Genomic DNA, 16,205 nt, shown 5'->3' with positions numbered 1-16,205 from the left:
CAGAAGACCATTTCACAACCTCCCAGGCAGCAAGAGGTGGTCATGTGACTTAATTCTCACCTGTGAAAGAATGAGATGGAAGGACGCTACAATCCTGAATGGTCACATGGAACAGAAGCCAGCCTAAACTAAAACAAATACAGATTGTGTTTTGGGGCTTCTTTATAAACATAATTTATATTTTACCTGAATACACCTTATCACATTTTGAAACTGAGGGCTCTTAGAATGGAAATAAAGAGCCCTAAGATGGTATTTGTTTTCTCTGTTTAATATAAACCTATGATGATGCCTTGCTTTCTCTTTGAGTCTTAAGTGTACTTAAATGTTGAAGAAGGAGAAAGGGTTAAAATGAATAGGCAGGAAACTTAGGCTTCTTCAAGTTCAGGTTTATATTCAGCAGGGATGAGAAAATACAGACTTTACAAGTCAGGCCTCATCAGGGTCAAGCTGACTCCTGTGTAGGCAAAAAAACAAAAAGAAAAAAAAGAAGAAAGGAAAAAACTGATAGTGGTATATCTGCTATCTGGTACCCAGACTCCCATCAAAAAGGAGAGGGAAATACAGTAACCCATTTGAACCAAAGTAAAAGCCAAGAGTTCATGGACACTGAGTGTCTTATATAGGATTAGGGAGGGGGCTAGCTCCCTGAGCCCTGTGTAGATCCACATAAACCCTTAGAAAACAGCCACTCTTTGGTATCCTGCTCTTGGGTCTCCTCCCCTTTGGGAGCTCTGCTTCCTTTCTATTACTCTAATAAATCCTGTTACTTTGCTCTGTGAATTTCATTCGTTGAATTCACAAGACAAAGAACCCAACCCCATGCTCCATGCTACAATAGGACATGCTTTTCTTTCCTTTTTCTTTCTTTTTTATTTTTTTTATTTTTTTTCCCATTTTGCAGTACTGGGGATTGAACCCAGGGTCTTGTGTTTGCAAGGCAAGCACTCTACAAACTGAGCTATATCCCCAGCCCTGCGACACTGATTTTAATTGCTCATATAAAGGCCATAAGTGAGATAAATTCATTCTAAGCTCTTAATGATTAATGAAAACAAATTGACAAATGCCTCTAATTCCTTTTCCTTTTCTTTCTTGTGAGTTGCTCCTCCAAACAACCATTTTTTAAGATACGAACAATATCCAGCTTAAGATTCACTAAAAGCCTCTACTAAATCTTAATGAATTTGGTGAGGTAAAGGAATTTACATGTTTTTCTGGGAGAGCAACAGTTAAAATTTAAAAGTTCTGAAACAGAGCTTAGGATGGCAACCACAGAGGGACAAACTTGGGCCAAGGTGTGCTTCAGTGGATTGGGAGCTGAACTTCAACAATTGAAGGTAGGAGGCTAAGATCCTTCACTGAACAAGAGAGGAGGAAAAGAAGTGTCTCTGCCATTTCAACTGATCCAAAATTCTCTGTACCAACAGAATGGGCCTAAAGTGTACCAGGTGGGGTTTAAATTTAAAAAAAAAAAAGAAAAAGAAAAAAAAGAAAATCTTTCAGACAATAGAAACTATTAAGACACTGATATGGTGTTTTGTAGATCTCTTGGTCTTTTTTTTTAAGGGCTCTAGTATCTACTGTTAGAGTTCCATTTTGGCTAAGTAACTGATTAAATTTTGTAAGAGCTGTCATTCGGGTTCTTATAAAGCAGTTTCCTGAAGTTTTAACAATTGTCATTAGATACCTTGTCATATAGCCTCTGGAGTGCCCTTAAGTATAAATTTATCCCCAAAGGGCATGCTATTCCTCTTTTCAACACCTCTTTTTTTTTTTTTTTTTTTTTTTTTTTTTGGTTGATGGTGACTCTGGTAGTACTTTGTTTCTTCTTTCTCTTAAATATAAAGGTTGAAAGGGTCTCTAGAAAGTCATTATAATGCCAATTTTATTTATTCAGAGCAGTAGTAATACTGATATATGTTCAGATCTCGAAACAGTCTGTTTTCTCCAGATTTATTTTCAAAACTAATAATTATAAATCTGGATTTGAATTTGCTTTTAAAAGAAGAGTAGAAAATACTGGGCACGTGGGCACCTTTTTTTTTTTAAGGTATGTCCTCACTGCGGTTACCCAGGAATTAGAAATCTGCATTATCCTTTAGAAATCTGTCTTGCCCCTTTAATAAACTGAAAGCAAGGGGGCGGTCCTCCGCAGCAACGAAGGCTCTGATTGGCCCTACTGGCAGGAAGTGGGCGGTGAACGCGCAGCTTCTGTTGTTGTCAGCGGCTGCGTGGTGTGAGCCCGCCGCGGAGGGACGTTTCAGGCCTCAGGGTTTCCCATTTGCTTTTAACCACGGGCTTGGAGACGTGGGGTGCGAAACGGGGCCTCTTCATTTTGGTGGGTTCCGGGCCCTGGCAGCCTTTTCGCGAAGGCGCCTGGCTACTGGGCCGGGGGCCCTATTTCCACTCGGACCGCCGATACCGCCCGGTGGCCCCGGAGCTGCTGGGAAGGAGCTGCCAGGAAGGGGTTGCCGAGGCGCCGGCTGCCGCCCTCGCCACTCGCGAGGCCCCTTTCTCATCCTAGGATCTCTTTTTCCCCTGTTCTGCAGGCTCGCTTCCGGCGGCATGGCTCAAAGGGCCTTCCCGAATCCTTATGCAGATTATAACAAATCCCTGGCCGAATGCTACTTTGATTCTGCTGGGAGGGTGAGTTTGGGGTGTTTCTGCCCGCATCTCTACCTGCCCTCACGCCATCCTCCAAGCGCTGGGAAAAGAATTCGTTTTTGCTTGGAAGGGATGACATTCCCCGTTTAAAAAAGTGATTTGAAAACAAATATAAAAGATAACTTTAAAATCTGTAAAATACTTGTTAAAGTATGCTCTTTGAACATGTTGGCTATAACATAAAGTTATTAATGTTATTAATAAAGAAGTAACCTCAGTCTTTGAGAATACAAACTATTAAAATTGGTGGTTGCACTGTTCACCCTATAATTGGCACCTAAAGAGAGGCGAGGAATCCTAACGGTGTTCATTGGTGCCATGTTATTCCTTTATGATTGTACACAAGTGTGGGTGGGGTAATAATGAGAGCCAACTGATTGTGTGGTAAGGACGTCTTTTAAACTGATAACGCTAAAAGAAAGGTGGAAAATAGGCCTGAAATTATTTGTGTCACTGTTACCCTTTGCAGGACATCTCCACAGCTGGGGGAAAAAAAATGTTGAAAGCAATTGGAGATGAAAACACGAGTACGGTATCAGAGGCCCTGTTTTCTCAGGCCTCTGTTTAATAATGCTTAAACAGGGAATTCTGGGAAATCCTCATTAGGTTAGACACATTTTTTTTATCATCTTATTTCTTCAAAAGTTATCAATCACTTACATACAGAATTTCATATAATGACCTTACAGATTTCATATCTGTCAAGTTAACTTTATGTGTGTCTGTTGGTTCCTCCCTTAAAACACTTGTCATTAAAGATTAATTTGGGTCAGTAATGCAGATAAGAGGGATGAAAGAGATGGAGAAGAGGTGTAGTATAGAAGGCTACCAATATGTGTATAGAGTTAGGATCAATCTGATTTTTTAAAAGCCAATATTGAGCTGCTCAACAAAGCTTTTCATCATTATCTTGAAGTTAGATGGATTCTGGTTGGCCACATAGGCCTGCCTTCTGCCTAGCTCTGCAGATCTGGAAGCTGAAATATATGTCCTGTCTTGTTAGAGGAGGATGTGTTGCTTCATGCTGGCTTGGCAGAGAAAACACTGGAAGATATGCCCCAGCAATAACAACTTTCAATAAAGTAACTTGCCATTATAAATTAGATACTTCTTATAAATTAATTCACTTCTAAGGGAGAAAAGAAACATCACAAATCTAAACTCTGGCCCCAAAATCATAATATAATTTATTGTCTAACATAATTTTTGGACAGATCCTACAAAGAAACTAGCATACAAGTTCTAAAATTATTTAATGTTGAACACAAAAGATGAGACCTTTGAGATCTGTCCTCCTCAATTCGTTAACACAAAGATTTCAATAAGAAACTCTTCTGTTTTCTGGCATCTATCAGGAAAAAAGGGCTTTTAGAGACTTTTCATGTAATTGCTAGAGTTTGAATAATTTGGTGGTCTGCCACAGCAATCAATACTGTCAGGCAAGTCACCTTTATTAAATGGGGTATGTGCCAAGTAGAAAGTAACTTCCCTTCCTCAGACTGAGGCAGTCTCATTATTCTTGCCCCCTCCATGTAAGACCAGGCAAGATGATAAATTATACATGATCTATGTACAGAAGGTGGCATGTTCTCCTGTGGATGTACTCTTCTATCTACTTCAGATTTATAGACCTTTTATGATAATATTGAAGTATATTTTATCTTACTAAACGTCTTCTCAACTCTTGATGAAATCTTAACCTTTTGGCAGAAATCATTAAATAATGGGAGTATGTCTGTCAGTGTGGTTTCATCTTCAGAATAAATCCAGATATGGTTGAAAGTCTGATCTGCCTTTTCAGGAGTGCTCCTAAGAAGTGAATCTTAATGTCTTCTTAAATTATTATTATTAACTTGGATCCTGCCTTTTTACCTCTTACAGTGTTAAGATGCACCTTTTTAAAAATAAGATTCTGATGACAATAGGTAGTAGTTAGATTTGTTTGTACAGTACTTACATAGTGAAATAAAATATATGTATCTTTGTAGTGTTCCTTTATATTATTTTGAAATTATATTGCTTTGTGAAATCCAAATCTGAAAATCACAGGAAGTTCCTAAAATGTTTGATACTTTAAAGTGACTTTTTAAGACACTTAATGATTCAGTGTATATATATAAAACTTTAAAACTATTTTTCATATGCCTTTAGGAACATTGTTGCCCAACATCTGTAAGCCTTCATATGGATGTTAACATTTAACCCCAGGCCCCCAGCTTTAGTGTACTTTCAATCCATATCCAAGTTATTACTTGTCATATATCCTTGACCTACTAAAAAAGTTGTAAAAATGTCAACATTTACGTCTGAGGAAAAAGTGTAACACATGATCTCATTTAATCTTTAAAATACCTTTTGAAATTGGTAGGGCAGGTGTTATTGTCCTGACTTTATAAAGGTGATTGAAGCATAGAAAAATTAGGAATCGGGCAAGATTACTCAGCTAATAACAGGGAGGATATAGCCAGGTTCATTGATTCAGCAGTATTTATGAAGCCCTTCCTTTTTGCCAGACATTGTTCTGGGTGTGGGTTTTGATGGTAGGTTTGACAAGTGCTTTCTACTTAGCTTGAGGTTCCTGATGAGCATGAATTTGTTTTGCTTTCCTTACACTTCTTCAAAAAAAATTTTTTTTTAATTTTCCATTATTTAAAGCAACAAAAACACAGTTTCTTTGGGGGATTAATGTTATTGCTTATTGAGTCCAGTGGCTTAAAAACAGTAACATCTTTAATTTGTACTTAATTTAATAAAATTACTTTTTATTATAATAAAAATATTGGTTTAAATAATAGATGATCCCTATTAGGTGGAAAATTTTATGAAAACATTTAATTTAAAACAATATTTTTTTGTCTTGAGTAGAAAAATGTAGTAGTACTTTTAAGTTTTGTTAACATGTTATTGTTAGTTGTAAAGTTCTCCCAGGTAGAAAATGTGGTCTAAGTGGAAATGAGGTGCCCTCCAGGAGGTTGGGTGGCCCATGTTTATAAAGTTTTTTTAATCTCTATCCCCATCCCATACTAGAGATTAAACAGTGGGATGCTCTACCACTGATCTACATGCCCAGCCCTTTTTCTTTTATATTTTGAGAACAGGGTCTTACTGATTCGCTCAAGCTATCCTCCAGTTTCAGTCTACCAAGTTACGGATTACAGGTGTTGCTACCACACCCAGTAGACCTTATTTTTTGTTTTTGTTTGTTTTTGGGTTTTCTTTTTGTTTTTTGTTTTCTTGGTTTTTGGGGTACTAGAGATTTAACCCAGGGGCTCATTACCACTGAGCCACATCCCCAGCTCTTTTTATGTTTTATTTTGAGACAGGGTCTTGCTAAGTTGCATCGGGCCCCACTAAGTTGCTGAGGCTGGTTTTGAACTCACAGTCCTCCTGCCTCAGCCTCCTGAGTTGCTGGGATTACAGGCATGCACCACCACACCCAGCTCAGATCATGTTTTTTAATATTTGTTTTCCCTTAATGTCTACAGTTGACTCCTGAGTTTTCACAGCGCTTGACCAATAAGATTCGAGAGCTCCTTCAGCAAATGGAAAGAGGCCTAAAGTCAGCAGACCCTCGGGATGGCACTGGTTACACTGGCTGGACAGGTAAGACGTGCTAATGAGCTGGCATGAACATTGTACTTGAGAGCCAGAGTGCTACCTTTCATGTGCTGTCTGGCCAAATGGCACACCCTTCAGTGCTTCCTGCATCTGCCTGTGAGTCACTGCGTTTAGGAGATGCCATGCTCTCAGCTCAGGCTTGACATCTTCTGGGTTGTTAACCAGTGTCCAGAATTTAGGGCATAGTAAGCATACTCCCCCTATTCATGCCTGACATTTGGATGGCTAGTATATTTCTGAAGTGAAAAACTGATTTTAAGCATTACATAGTTAGTTTGGAGATGGAATTTCAGTGGGAAGAGGTTAAGGAGAGTTTCAAAGCACAGTGCCTGTAACAAATAAGGATTTATTCTCAGGGAGTAAAATATGTCTAGAAGCATCATTTATCAAATAGTTGTCCTATAACAAAAATCTCTGCAGGAGCACAGGATAAAGTATTGATTCCATGAACTAATTCATATGATCATTGCTGGTTGTTTTACATTTGCTGTATACCATTGTCAATCACCTAGAGCTTGGAAAAAGTTTAGAAAGAAATAGTACATTGGTGTCAAAAAAAAAAAAAAAAAAGAGAGAGAGAGAGACCAAGAAGGAAAATTGTAAAACTAAAATTAGTTGACCTAATTTAGAGAGACAAAAAAAAAAATCAGTCTATGTTATAATCTTGAAGAAACCATAGTTTAGAGACTCAGTGTTTCCCATTTATTTTGATGAATGGACGAATAAGTGTGTATTCCAGGGCTTTGCATTTGAACACACAATGCTTTTCACTAAAATACAGGTTCCTGGGTCTTACAGCAGATATTTTGATTTACTAGGTTGTGAGTAAGACCCAGTAACTTCCATTTTATAAGCATCAGTGGTCCTGTTGCAAATAGTAATATATGAAGTGCATTTTGAGGACTTCTTTATGAAAGAATCTATAACAGCAATTTCTTAGCAATCCTTTTTAATAATAAGTGATTCTGGCTTTCCTGACAAGGATAGGGAAGGCAGATAAAATCAGTAAAATGATAATTTTGGGAAGCTTTAAGATCAGTATTTTACAAAATAAAAAGAATGGACTAGATAATGTTGGACCATTCCTCTTCCTCTTAAGTTTAATGATTTTGTGGTTTTTAGAAGCTTAACATAGGAACTGTTAAGTTGAAAATAAAAATGAAAGTGTTGTGCTTCAAGAAAGAAGTTATCACAATTCATTTGTTATCTGCTGTTTTCCATGTGTGATTGTAATTAGGAAATTAATCTCATTGGAGAACATTACTGTTCTTTATTTAAAATTACCAGTATTTGAATAAAATAGGACCAATACAGTGCAAGTTATTTTTAACTTTCTTTTTGATTGTCACATTGTAAGAATATGTAATGCCTAGACTTACAGATCTTTTCCAAATATATATGGAGTTCCTGTTATTATCCCTGGCCAAAGAGAAAGAGAGAGAGAGAGAAAGGCTGAGATAGATGATTAGACTTAATTCCAGGACTGAGTATAAAAAGAATGACTTAACCCCCTAAATCAGCCATTCAATTGAGCTTATATTGTTACTTATTACAAGGTGTCTGTCTTTAGGGGGAAAAGAAGTGGGGATTGATAGTAATAGTTTGAAGTAATAGTTGGACAATGTTAGGAAAAACCACTAGTTAGATTCCCTAACTGCTAGAGGTAGTTAAGAAACTAATTGAAAGTTACCCTGTATGGCATCATCTCCTTTGTATTTCAATGTCTTTTATCCTTGAGGATCTATGACACTCGTTACCAGTTCCTGAAAGCAGCTTATATGGCAAGTATCTGGAGCACATTGGCATACTAAGCCATTTAGGATGTCTTCAGTTGCTTGTTGTTTTATGATGTAGCATAAAATCTTCTGGATAAATTTGCTAATGGCTTTCAAAGCAAGGCTCCTAATGTCCCCTTATCGGACACTTAAAAAGCCATTATTCCCACATAAAATAGACCGTCGCCTCTAGTGTTTTGATAAGTTAAATGCTGCCCTATGCCAGTGTTCAGACAGTCTGAATGACAAAAAGCTCCAACTTGCACAAGAAACTAAAGTTGATTTGGCCACCATAGATCATAATGTTAATGTCTTCTCCCATTATTTTATAGCTTACCAACTACTATTTGTAACTGCAGTTTTATTACCAAAAAATGCATTCACAAACAACACAATCAAAATACTTGGTGTTCAGTGTCAAAGCAATGTTTATATAATGATGTATTTGTATGTTGCTTTCTACATGCCCATCTTCTTTCTAAAAATGATCCTTTTTAGGAAATAAGGATTATAGCTTTTGAACTTTGTGCAGCATCAACTTTGGCACCATATTTTTATAAATATTACCTTATTGCTTTTGACCTGTCCAAAATTACAGTATTTGGGGAAACATTAACTTATTGTAGAAAACCTTTACAACTTTCTTTCTTCAACATTGATATTTATTGAGCATTTGTTGTCAGTGTGCAATGACAGCTTTTGCAAGTTATCATTAAACATAGTTTGCGAGAGAAAATTACATGATTATACTTAGGACTTTATCATCTTATTGTGTTAAATTTTCTTCTCCAGTAGAAATATGGTCTAATAGCTAATGCTGGTTCAGGTAGGATTCAGACTAGGAGTACATTTGGTTCAGCTGCTTATGCCCAGAAAAATAAAACAAAATTATGGTGGTTTAAATAAGTTTTTTTTTTTTTTTTTCTTTTTTCCTCTCAGGTAAAAGGAGGCCTGAGAGAGGGCTGATATGATACCTTAGGATGTTAATGGGAACACAGGCTTCTTTCTTTCTGCTTCATCATCCCTCAGCCACTAGCTCTACCTTTTGGTTAAGATGACCACTAAGCCAGATGTGGTGGTGCATGCCTGTAACCCCAGCAGCACAGGAGGCTAAGGCATGAGGATGGAGAGTTCAAAGCCAACCTCAGCAACTTAGTTAGGCCTTAAGTAACACAGTGAGACACTGTCTCTAAATAAAATACAAAAAAGGACTGGGGATGTGGCTCAGTGGTTAAGCGCCCCTGGATTCACTCCCCAGTACCAAAAAAAAAAAAAAGACCACTAAAGATCCAGCCATTATATCAGCCTTTCAGACTGTTGGAAGGAAGAAAAGGTAAAGAAGAATGCATTCCCTATCCTTAAAAAGACTTAGTGGAAGTTCCACTCATTTCAATTCTGCTTAGCTTGCCTTGGCTGGAATATGGTATTACTTTTGTTAATAAGGAAAGAAGGTAAATGTAGTCTGTTAACCAAGGTTTTGTTACTTAAAGGAGAGATAAAATGTAGTCATCTCTGCTGTAAGTCCTATATGTGGCAAGAAAAATGATCCTCTTCTTTATTCCAGTGTTTTGCACAAACAATATAAACAACAGATCTCGATTTTTCCATCTGCAAAAGAATCTCTAACTTCTATTTGGGGGGTATTTTTGTAAGGATGAATTTATCAATGTCATGAAATAGTTTGAAATGTGCTAAGCAGTATTTTGCCTGCTCTTTGTTTCCTGACAGACTCATTTTGTTTCAGAACACCTTTATTCTTTTTTAAGTTCTTTTCTTCAATTCTAGTCTTTTTTCATAAAGCCTGTTATAGAAAGGAAGTATTATAGGAATGCCAAATCATGAATGATTTTTCTAGAACTAAGTATCACTTAAGTTTAGAAGGAACCACAACTGACTCTAGACTTAATACTGCAAAACATGCTATTTTCTCAGCTTGACTAAATAGTTATCTATTGTGCTTCCTTTCAAACTCTTGTTGTTGCGGAATTCTAAAGTCCTTCATTTGCTTGTACCATTGCATCAGTCCATATTAAATCCTATAGTCGCACATCTGTATTTGGACTTCATAACTCTAAAAAGTAAGCTTCCAACTAGGATGCCTATCTTCACAGTACTTTGTTCATGCTGTGTCTAGATTTATCTTTACTGTTCAGTTGATCTTGAAGAGTTCTAGTGAAGAGATGAAGCAGCCATTGGTACTTAAAACCAAAAACCTTGACTCTCATAGTTTTTCCCATTTTCTGCCTTTCAACCAAGAAGTTAAGGCCAACAATGTTTGGGGTTAACTTATTACAATTTCGGTGTGCTATGTGCCGTGGAAAATAACTATTATGATTAGTTAGAATTTTACCATCTGGTTTGTTATGTTTACTTCCAGTAATACTGTAGTCCCATAGCTAATGCTGGTTCAGTTCAATAAGATTAAGATTTGAAATAGGAATAATCCATATATACAAAATACTTGGTTGGTAAGGGTGATATGTAAATAGAAATTTAAAAGAAGCAAATGGTCGTCTTAGAAAGTACTTTTACTCTCACTTTACAAACTATTTGACAACTGAAATTATTTTGGCTTTTATTTTAAAATGGAAACAGAGAAGAAGATACAGTGATAAAAGTAACTAACATGGTAAGTTATTGGAATTCAAACATCTCTGCCACTGAAGCTTACATATTTACACCTATAGGTTATCTTTGTGCAGTATCACAAGCTGAGTCAGGTTAACTTGCAGATAACCTGATTCTTACCTTTTTCTCTTTCACAACAGAGAAGTATAATGCCCTGAACCTAGGAAAGAGAAAAGGGAAAATGTTTGAAAACCCCAAAGCTGTCTCATATTTTCAGGTGAGGCAATTATTGCCACAAATCCATCTGATCTCTCCTACTCATCCAGGAATAAGGCATTGTGATTAATCAAATTTTCAGACACTGTTGAGAGGTAACAAAGTATTACTGTACATTAATGTTCAAAAAGGATTCAGTAATTTAATAATAATATATATTTAATGAATTTTTGTTTTCCAAGGGAATGAGGATTATCAGTATGCAGTTTCATATCATTTGACTGTTGAAGGATAGAGTAAAGATCAAAACACAGTTCCTCTCAAAAGTTACTAAGATTTTTAAATGAATGTGTGTGAATATACATCAATAACTAATGTTATATATTAGGTACAATCCTAATTGTTTTGCATTAATTCATTATTCTAAACCTCAAAATACCTCCATGGCATGGGTCCATCTCACAGACAAGAAAAATGAAGAAAACAAGGTCAAGGGCTGGGGATATAGCTCAGTTGGTAGAATGCCTGCCCCGCAAGCACAAGGCCCTGGGTTCAATCCCCAGCACCGAAAAAAAAAGCAAGGTCAGGTACCTCTCAGGGTCACATAGCTAGTAGATTACAATGCTAGGGTTCAGCCTATCAAGCTTGGCTCTTAAGGCCTATTATATAACTTTCGAATGAGTATATGTGTGCCTTTGTTTATGTTTACTTTCAGCTTCTGCATTTCAGTTTATTCTGTACATTTCATAAGCAAAGATTATTTACTTAAGCTATGAAATGGAATAATCTGAGCAATGACAACCTGATACTCATGTTTTATAAACTTTAGAAATGGTTAATGACTGGTCAGATTTAAATGTTTTATTTAAAAATAAACATAAGAATAAGAAAGACCTGGTAAAGCAAAAAAGGAATTTGGAAAGAAAGAAGAAAAGAAGGCTTATTGAACAGGCAAGAGGAATTAGTATTAAGTTTACAGGAAAGAAGATTATTTACAAGTTATTTACATGAAGTAAATCCTGGAAAAAACAGATGGGCAGTTTGCAGCTAGAAAAATGAAATTTCTGGCATTCTTATATAGGTGTTTTTCCCCATCCCATAATTCTGTGTTAATATATTCAGCATGGTTTCAAAATGTAAAATGAATTGGTCCAAGATAAGACTTTTCTCATAATTACTTGTATTGGAAAAGACTTGAGGATCTTCTCAAATGCATTATCATCTGTAGTCTGAAATCAATCAGTACTTCTTGCAGCTATTAATAATTGGCACTATAAACGAACAGCCTCAGTTCTTTTCACCAGGATCCTCTCATAAAATTTAGTACACTGAAGTATAATGTATCATTATATTGATATATGACACATGCCAGCAGTAAGCATGAGTTGTTCATTTTTAGCCTTAATTCTCCTCCCAGTAGATTTACAAGAGTTCTTTATAGTATGTGCTTTCAGCTTGAGCAACAGGGGAAGCATTTTGGTTATGTAGGTACTTCATCAAGAACTTCTATATGTTACTACGCATAACAGCACAGAGTGCTGAAAAATAGCAGGTGTGGAGGCCCCGTAAAGTCAAATCCCATCAGCTACTGAGTCGTCCTTGGTATGTCCAGAGATCTGTGGCATCTGTGGCACAGAGACTAGAACACTACCTTGTCATGGGACTGGGTTTTGTTGCAGACTGTGGGTTCTGGGGAGTGGCAAGGAGAATTTTTAAAATGCTTTATATGATGAAAGGCACAAAATACTGGTAAGGAATTGTTATTATAAAGATGAAATGAGCAGATGAAGTGTTCTTGAATTAGAAATAAGCATTTACTGAGAAAGATTGCTCCCCTTATAGATAACTTAGTAGAGACGTTAAGTAAACCCAAGGGATGGCTTATCTCACTAGGGTCTTTAAGAAAAAATGAGGGAAAGTGCTAGCTCTCATTTAATTTCATTTTTCCCCCACTCCTAACTATGATGATTCCAAGGGGAAATGATGATCAGCTTGCACTTCAAAAAAAAAAAAAAAAAAATCCAGTACTTCAGGGGTTTTTTTTCTAAAAGACATGACCCGTGTTTCTGTAACCAACTCACAAAGTTAATGAGGCTAAGATTGGCATATATTTCCTCTTTTCAAGTATTCAATAACATTTTAAATAAGAGGCTATGCAGCACAATCCCTAGAGTAATATTAACTTGCACTCTAAATGCAAGTCATTATAGTGTTTCAAGATGCTGTTCCTCTGATCTGCCAAATATATAGCCTTTGAGCTATGGCTTTAACATGTGGCTCTTAGTTACTGCTGACACCAGATTTATTTGAAAGGAATCACTCTGGCCAGGTGTCTTCTCTTTATAATTTGATCTTATAAGTAGCTCTGCAACACAGCCTGCATTTCAGTGTCTAATTTGAGCCCTGAGCAAATGTCCTTCACCTTCATGAGAGGCACCTATCCCTCCCAGCCAGAACTGTTAAGGCACATGGAGGGAATCAAGGATGTGAATCCACCCCGAGTTTATTAAAGCCCTTCACAGCAACCACTAGATGGATTACTGGGCCAAGAACATTGCCTGCTATCTTTCTAGTTGTGCCGTGCATAATGTTCATGTCATTGCTCCGTAGGTTACCTTTAATTACTAAGACACAGTCTTGAAACAAGTGTAGGGTTTAGATCTTACCAGTGTGCTTGAGTGAAGCACAAAATGCATGATGAGAGTATAGACAGATCAAAAGAAATGGTGGGAGGAAAGGAAGACATATCTAAGCAATTTGACTTGTACAGACAACCCAAAGAAAGCTATAGCTGTGTCTGTCTTTTTCTTTCCAATAACTTCAGCCCTAAGTACATTGCCAGGTCCATAGCCAGTGTTTAATAAATATTTGTTGAGTGAATGAATGAATGCATAAATGGGAATACCTTGCCATTGTTACTCCAGCTACTACTACCTGTGCAGTGTAAAAGCAGTAAAGATGTGCATAACAACATGGAGAACAAGAAAGAAAGAAAGAAAGAAGTCCATAGCCAGTGTTTAATAAATATTTGTTGAGTGAATGAATGAATGGATAAATGGGAATACCTTGCCATTGTTACTCCAGCTACTACTACCTGTGCAGTGTAAAAGCAGTAAAGATGTGCATAACAACATGGAGAACAAGAAAGAAGAAAGTGAGAGCCTGAAGATAGCACAGACTTTCCAGAAAACTAATGAGAAAGACCAGGTAGCATATGTGTAGGGAACACTGTTCTACCTTACAGAAGAGAAGAATCAGGGAGAGAGGAGAGAGGTAGGAACATGGGAAGAAAGAGAGAGTGGTTTCCTCCACACAGTCCCTTTAAATCAGGGATCAGAAAGAGGACAGTGTGACTTAACATCTAATGGGGTTGGCATTTATTATTGTTATATGCCAGGGGCTATGCTGAGTGATTAGCAAGATTCATAGTAATTGTGTAGAGTAGTTACTATTATTTACACTTTACAGATGAAAAATGCTTGGGTACAGCAAGGTTTAGTAAATGGGTTAAGATCCCTCAACTAGAAAGTGGCAAAAGGCAGGCTTCAACACCAGCAGAAAACCCATGCTCTTAACAGCTGTTAGGGTGAGGGATTTATCACCTATTATGGCAGAATAAAAGACCTAGTGCTTCCAAATTTGACATATACAAAGCAGTGGCCTTCAGATACCAAAGGAAGGAAGAGGAAAGTATAACTCTTTTTTTCTTAAATCTTTTCTCCTGCTGCACAGTTAGCTCTGTAAATGGATAAAGGACACCTCTTTAGAGTGAGTCTTTGTCCTCTGTTTCTTTTCCACGCCTTTGTTTTGAATAATATTAAAATAAAGGCACAGAGTCATAACTAGTACCTGTACTTCAGTCACTGGAATATTTGGAAAGCCTGCAGCTCATAATGCTCAGCTTGAATCCAGCAGCTGAGCAAATGTCCTGGTCAGTGTGCAGTGTTCACACCCAGGCTTGGGGCAAGTATGTTACCCAGTCTCAACAGTGACAGGGAATGGAAAACTGCCTAATGACAAGTGTAATTTTCTTCATGAAACAGAAATGAACATATCCAAGCATTCACACACAATTAGAAAACAGTTCTAATAACAGATTAGAAAGTACCATCCTGACATAGAAAAGCAGGTGATCATACTTTATACTTCTTATATGCGCCCCCCACAAGTGCAAAAGGAAGAAAACATAATAATTAATTGACTTTTAAAGTTTCAGTAAAGGAGCAGTGCATTTGAACTTCAATTGTAACATCCTCTCCTTTAGGAAGTATTTCTTTCAAAACCATTGGGTAGTAGTTGAACACCACCAGTGGCTCCCACAGAGGTTATATCTGACCTGATTTTTCCTACCAGAGTACATGAAGGGAATTTTTAAAAACCTCTTACCTGCAAGGAATTATCTTGCAGAACTGAAGTACCTTGGCAAAGGTTTTTATACCACTGTAGGCAGGTTGTAAAACAAATGGAAAATGTTAAGGAGTAATCTGTAGGATGCAGAATTAAAGTGTTTTGAGAGATTTCATCTATCTGTGAGGATTTTTATCATCTCCATATCATTTGAGATATAGCAAGGTCTTGATTGGTCAAGATGAATAGGACTAATGATCCCTCAGAAATTCAAAGGCTTAGTATTAATTACCTCCCAACAGCTGGCTGTATTTATAGTACTGCTGGGGATAAGTAGCTGAGTAAGGAGATTGCAGATTTAGAAATGTCCCTAAACAATTTACCCTCCCTTCCCAGAGTAGTAGCTGTACAAAGAAATGGAAGGTTCAGAGCTTCTACCCTGACAGCCAGGACCAAAGCCTGTCACAGCAGTCCCACTGGTCCTCACACAGTATTTTTTTTTTTTTTTTTTTTTTCCAAGTTAAACTAGTTACGAACATTTCAAACCAAGAGATTCCTAGGATGAACCATGAGGCAGTGCCAGACTTCATGAACTTCTTGTACAGAATGACATCTATCCCTGGTCTTCAGAGCACTAGTGTTCTTAGAACATTCTTCAAAGTGATGGAAATGCACCTGTGCTGTCCACTGCAGCCGCTACTTGCCACATGTGGCTATTGAACATTCAAATATAGCTAGGGTGAGAAACTGAATTTTATTTGATTTGATTTTTTACTTTTTTTGAGAAGCTGAATTTTAAATTTTGTTCATTTTAATTAACCAGTTTTTTTGTAGCCACTGATGAGTAGAACCAGTGGCATTGGACACTGCAGTTCCAGCACAGCCAAGGAGGCTCCAGGAGTCCTAAAATCAAAGTAATAAGTGTCTGGCTTCTCTCAGCATCTGAGACCACAAAGGAAGTGATAAGCAGGTTTTCTTTGTTTTGTCTAGTTTTGTTTTTAATGAGAAGCAACT

At 37.1% G+C, this 16,205-nt stretch overlaps 1 protein-coding gene across 2 annotated transcripts in view; it reads left to right on the top strand.

Moving 5' to 3' along the window:
* The first annotated feature begins 2,200 nt into the window (after positions 1–2,200).
* Positions 2,201–16,205, top strand: part of LANCL1 (LanC like glutathione S-transferase 1) — a 32,011-nt gene continuing 18,006 nt past the window's right edge. Inside the window, exons 1-3 of one of the 2 annotated variants that reach the window (XM_079133863.1) lie at positions 2,201–2,315; positions 2,553–2,649; positions 6,153–6,270. In XM_079133863.1, the coding sequence (XP_078989989.1) occupies positions 2,569–2,649; positions 6,153–6,270 (199 nt within the window). In that variant the 5' untranslated portion in view covers positions 2,201–2,315; positions 2,553–2,568. Of the gene's footprint in view, positions 2,342–2,552; positions 2,650–6,152; positions 6,271–16,205 lie in introns of both variants that reach the window. The other variant, XM_079133862.1, reaches the window with a different exon arrangement.

The sequence above is a fragment of the Sciurus vulgaris genome, assembly GCF_902686455.1.
Source record: "Sciurus vulgaris genome assembly, chromosome: 3".
Classification (NCBI taxonomy): domain Eukaryota; kingdom Metazoa; phylum Chordata; class Mammalia; order Rodentia; family Sciuridae; genus Sciurus; species Sciurus vulgaris.
This window is presented reverse-complemented; position numbering and strand designations above follow the sequence as displayed.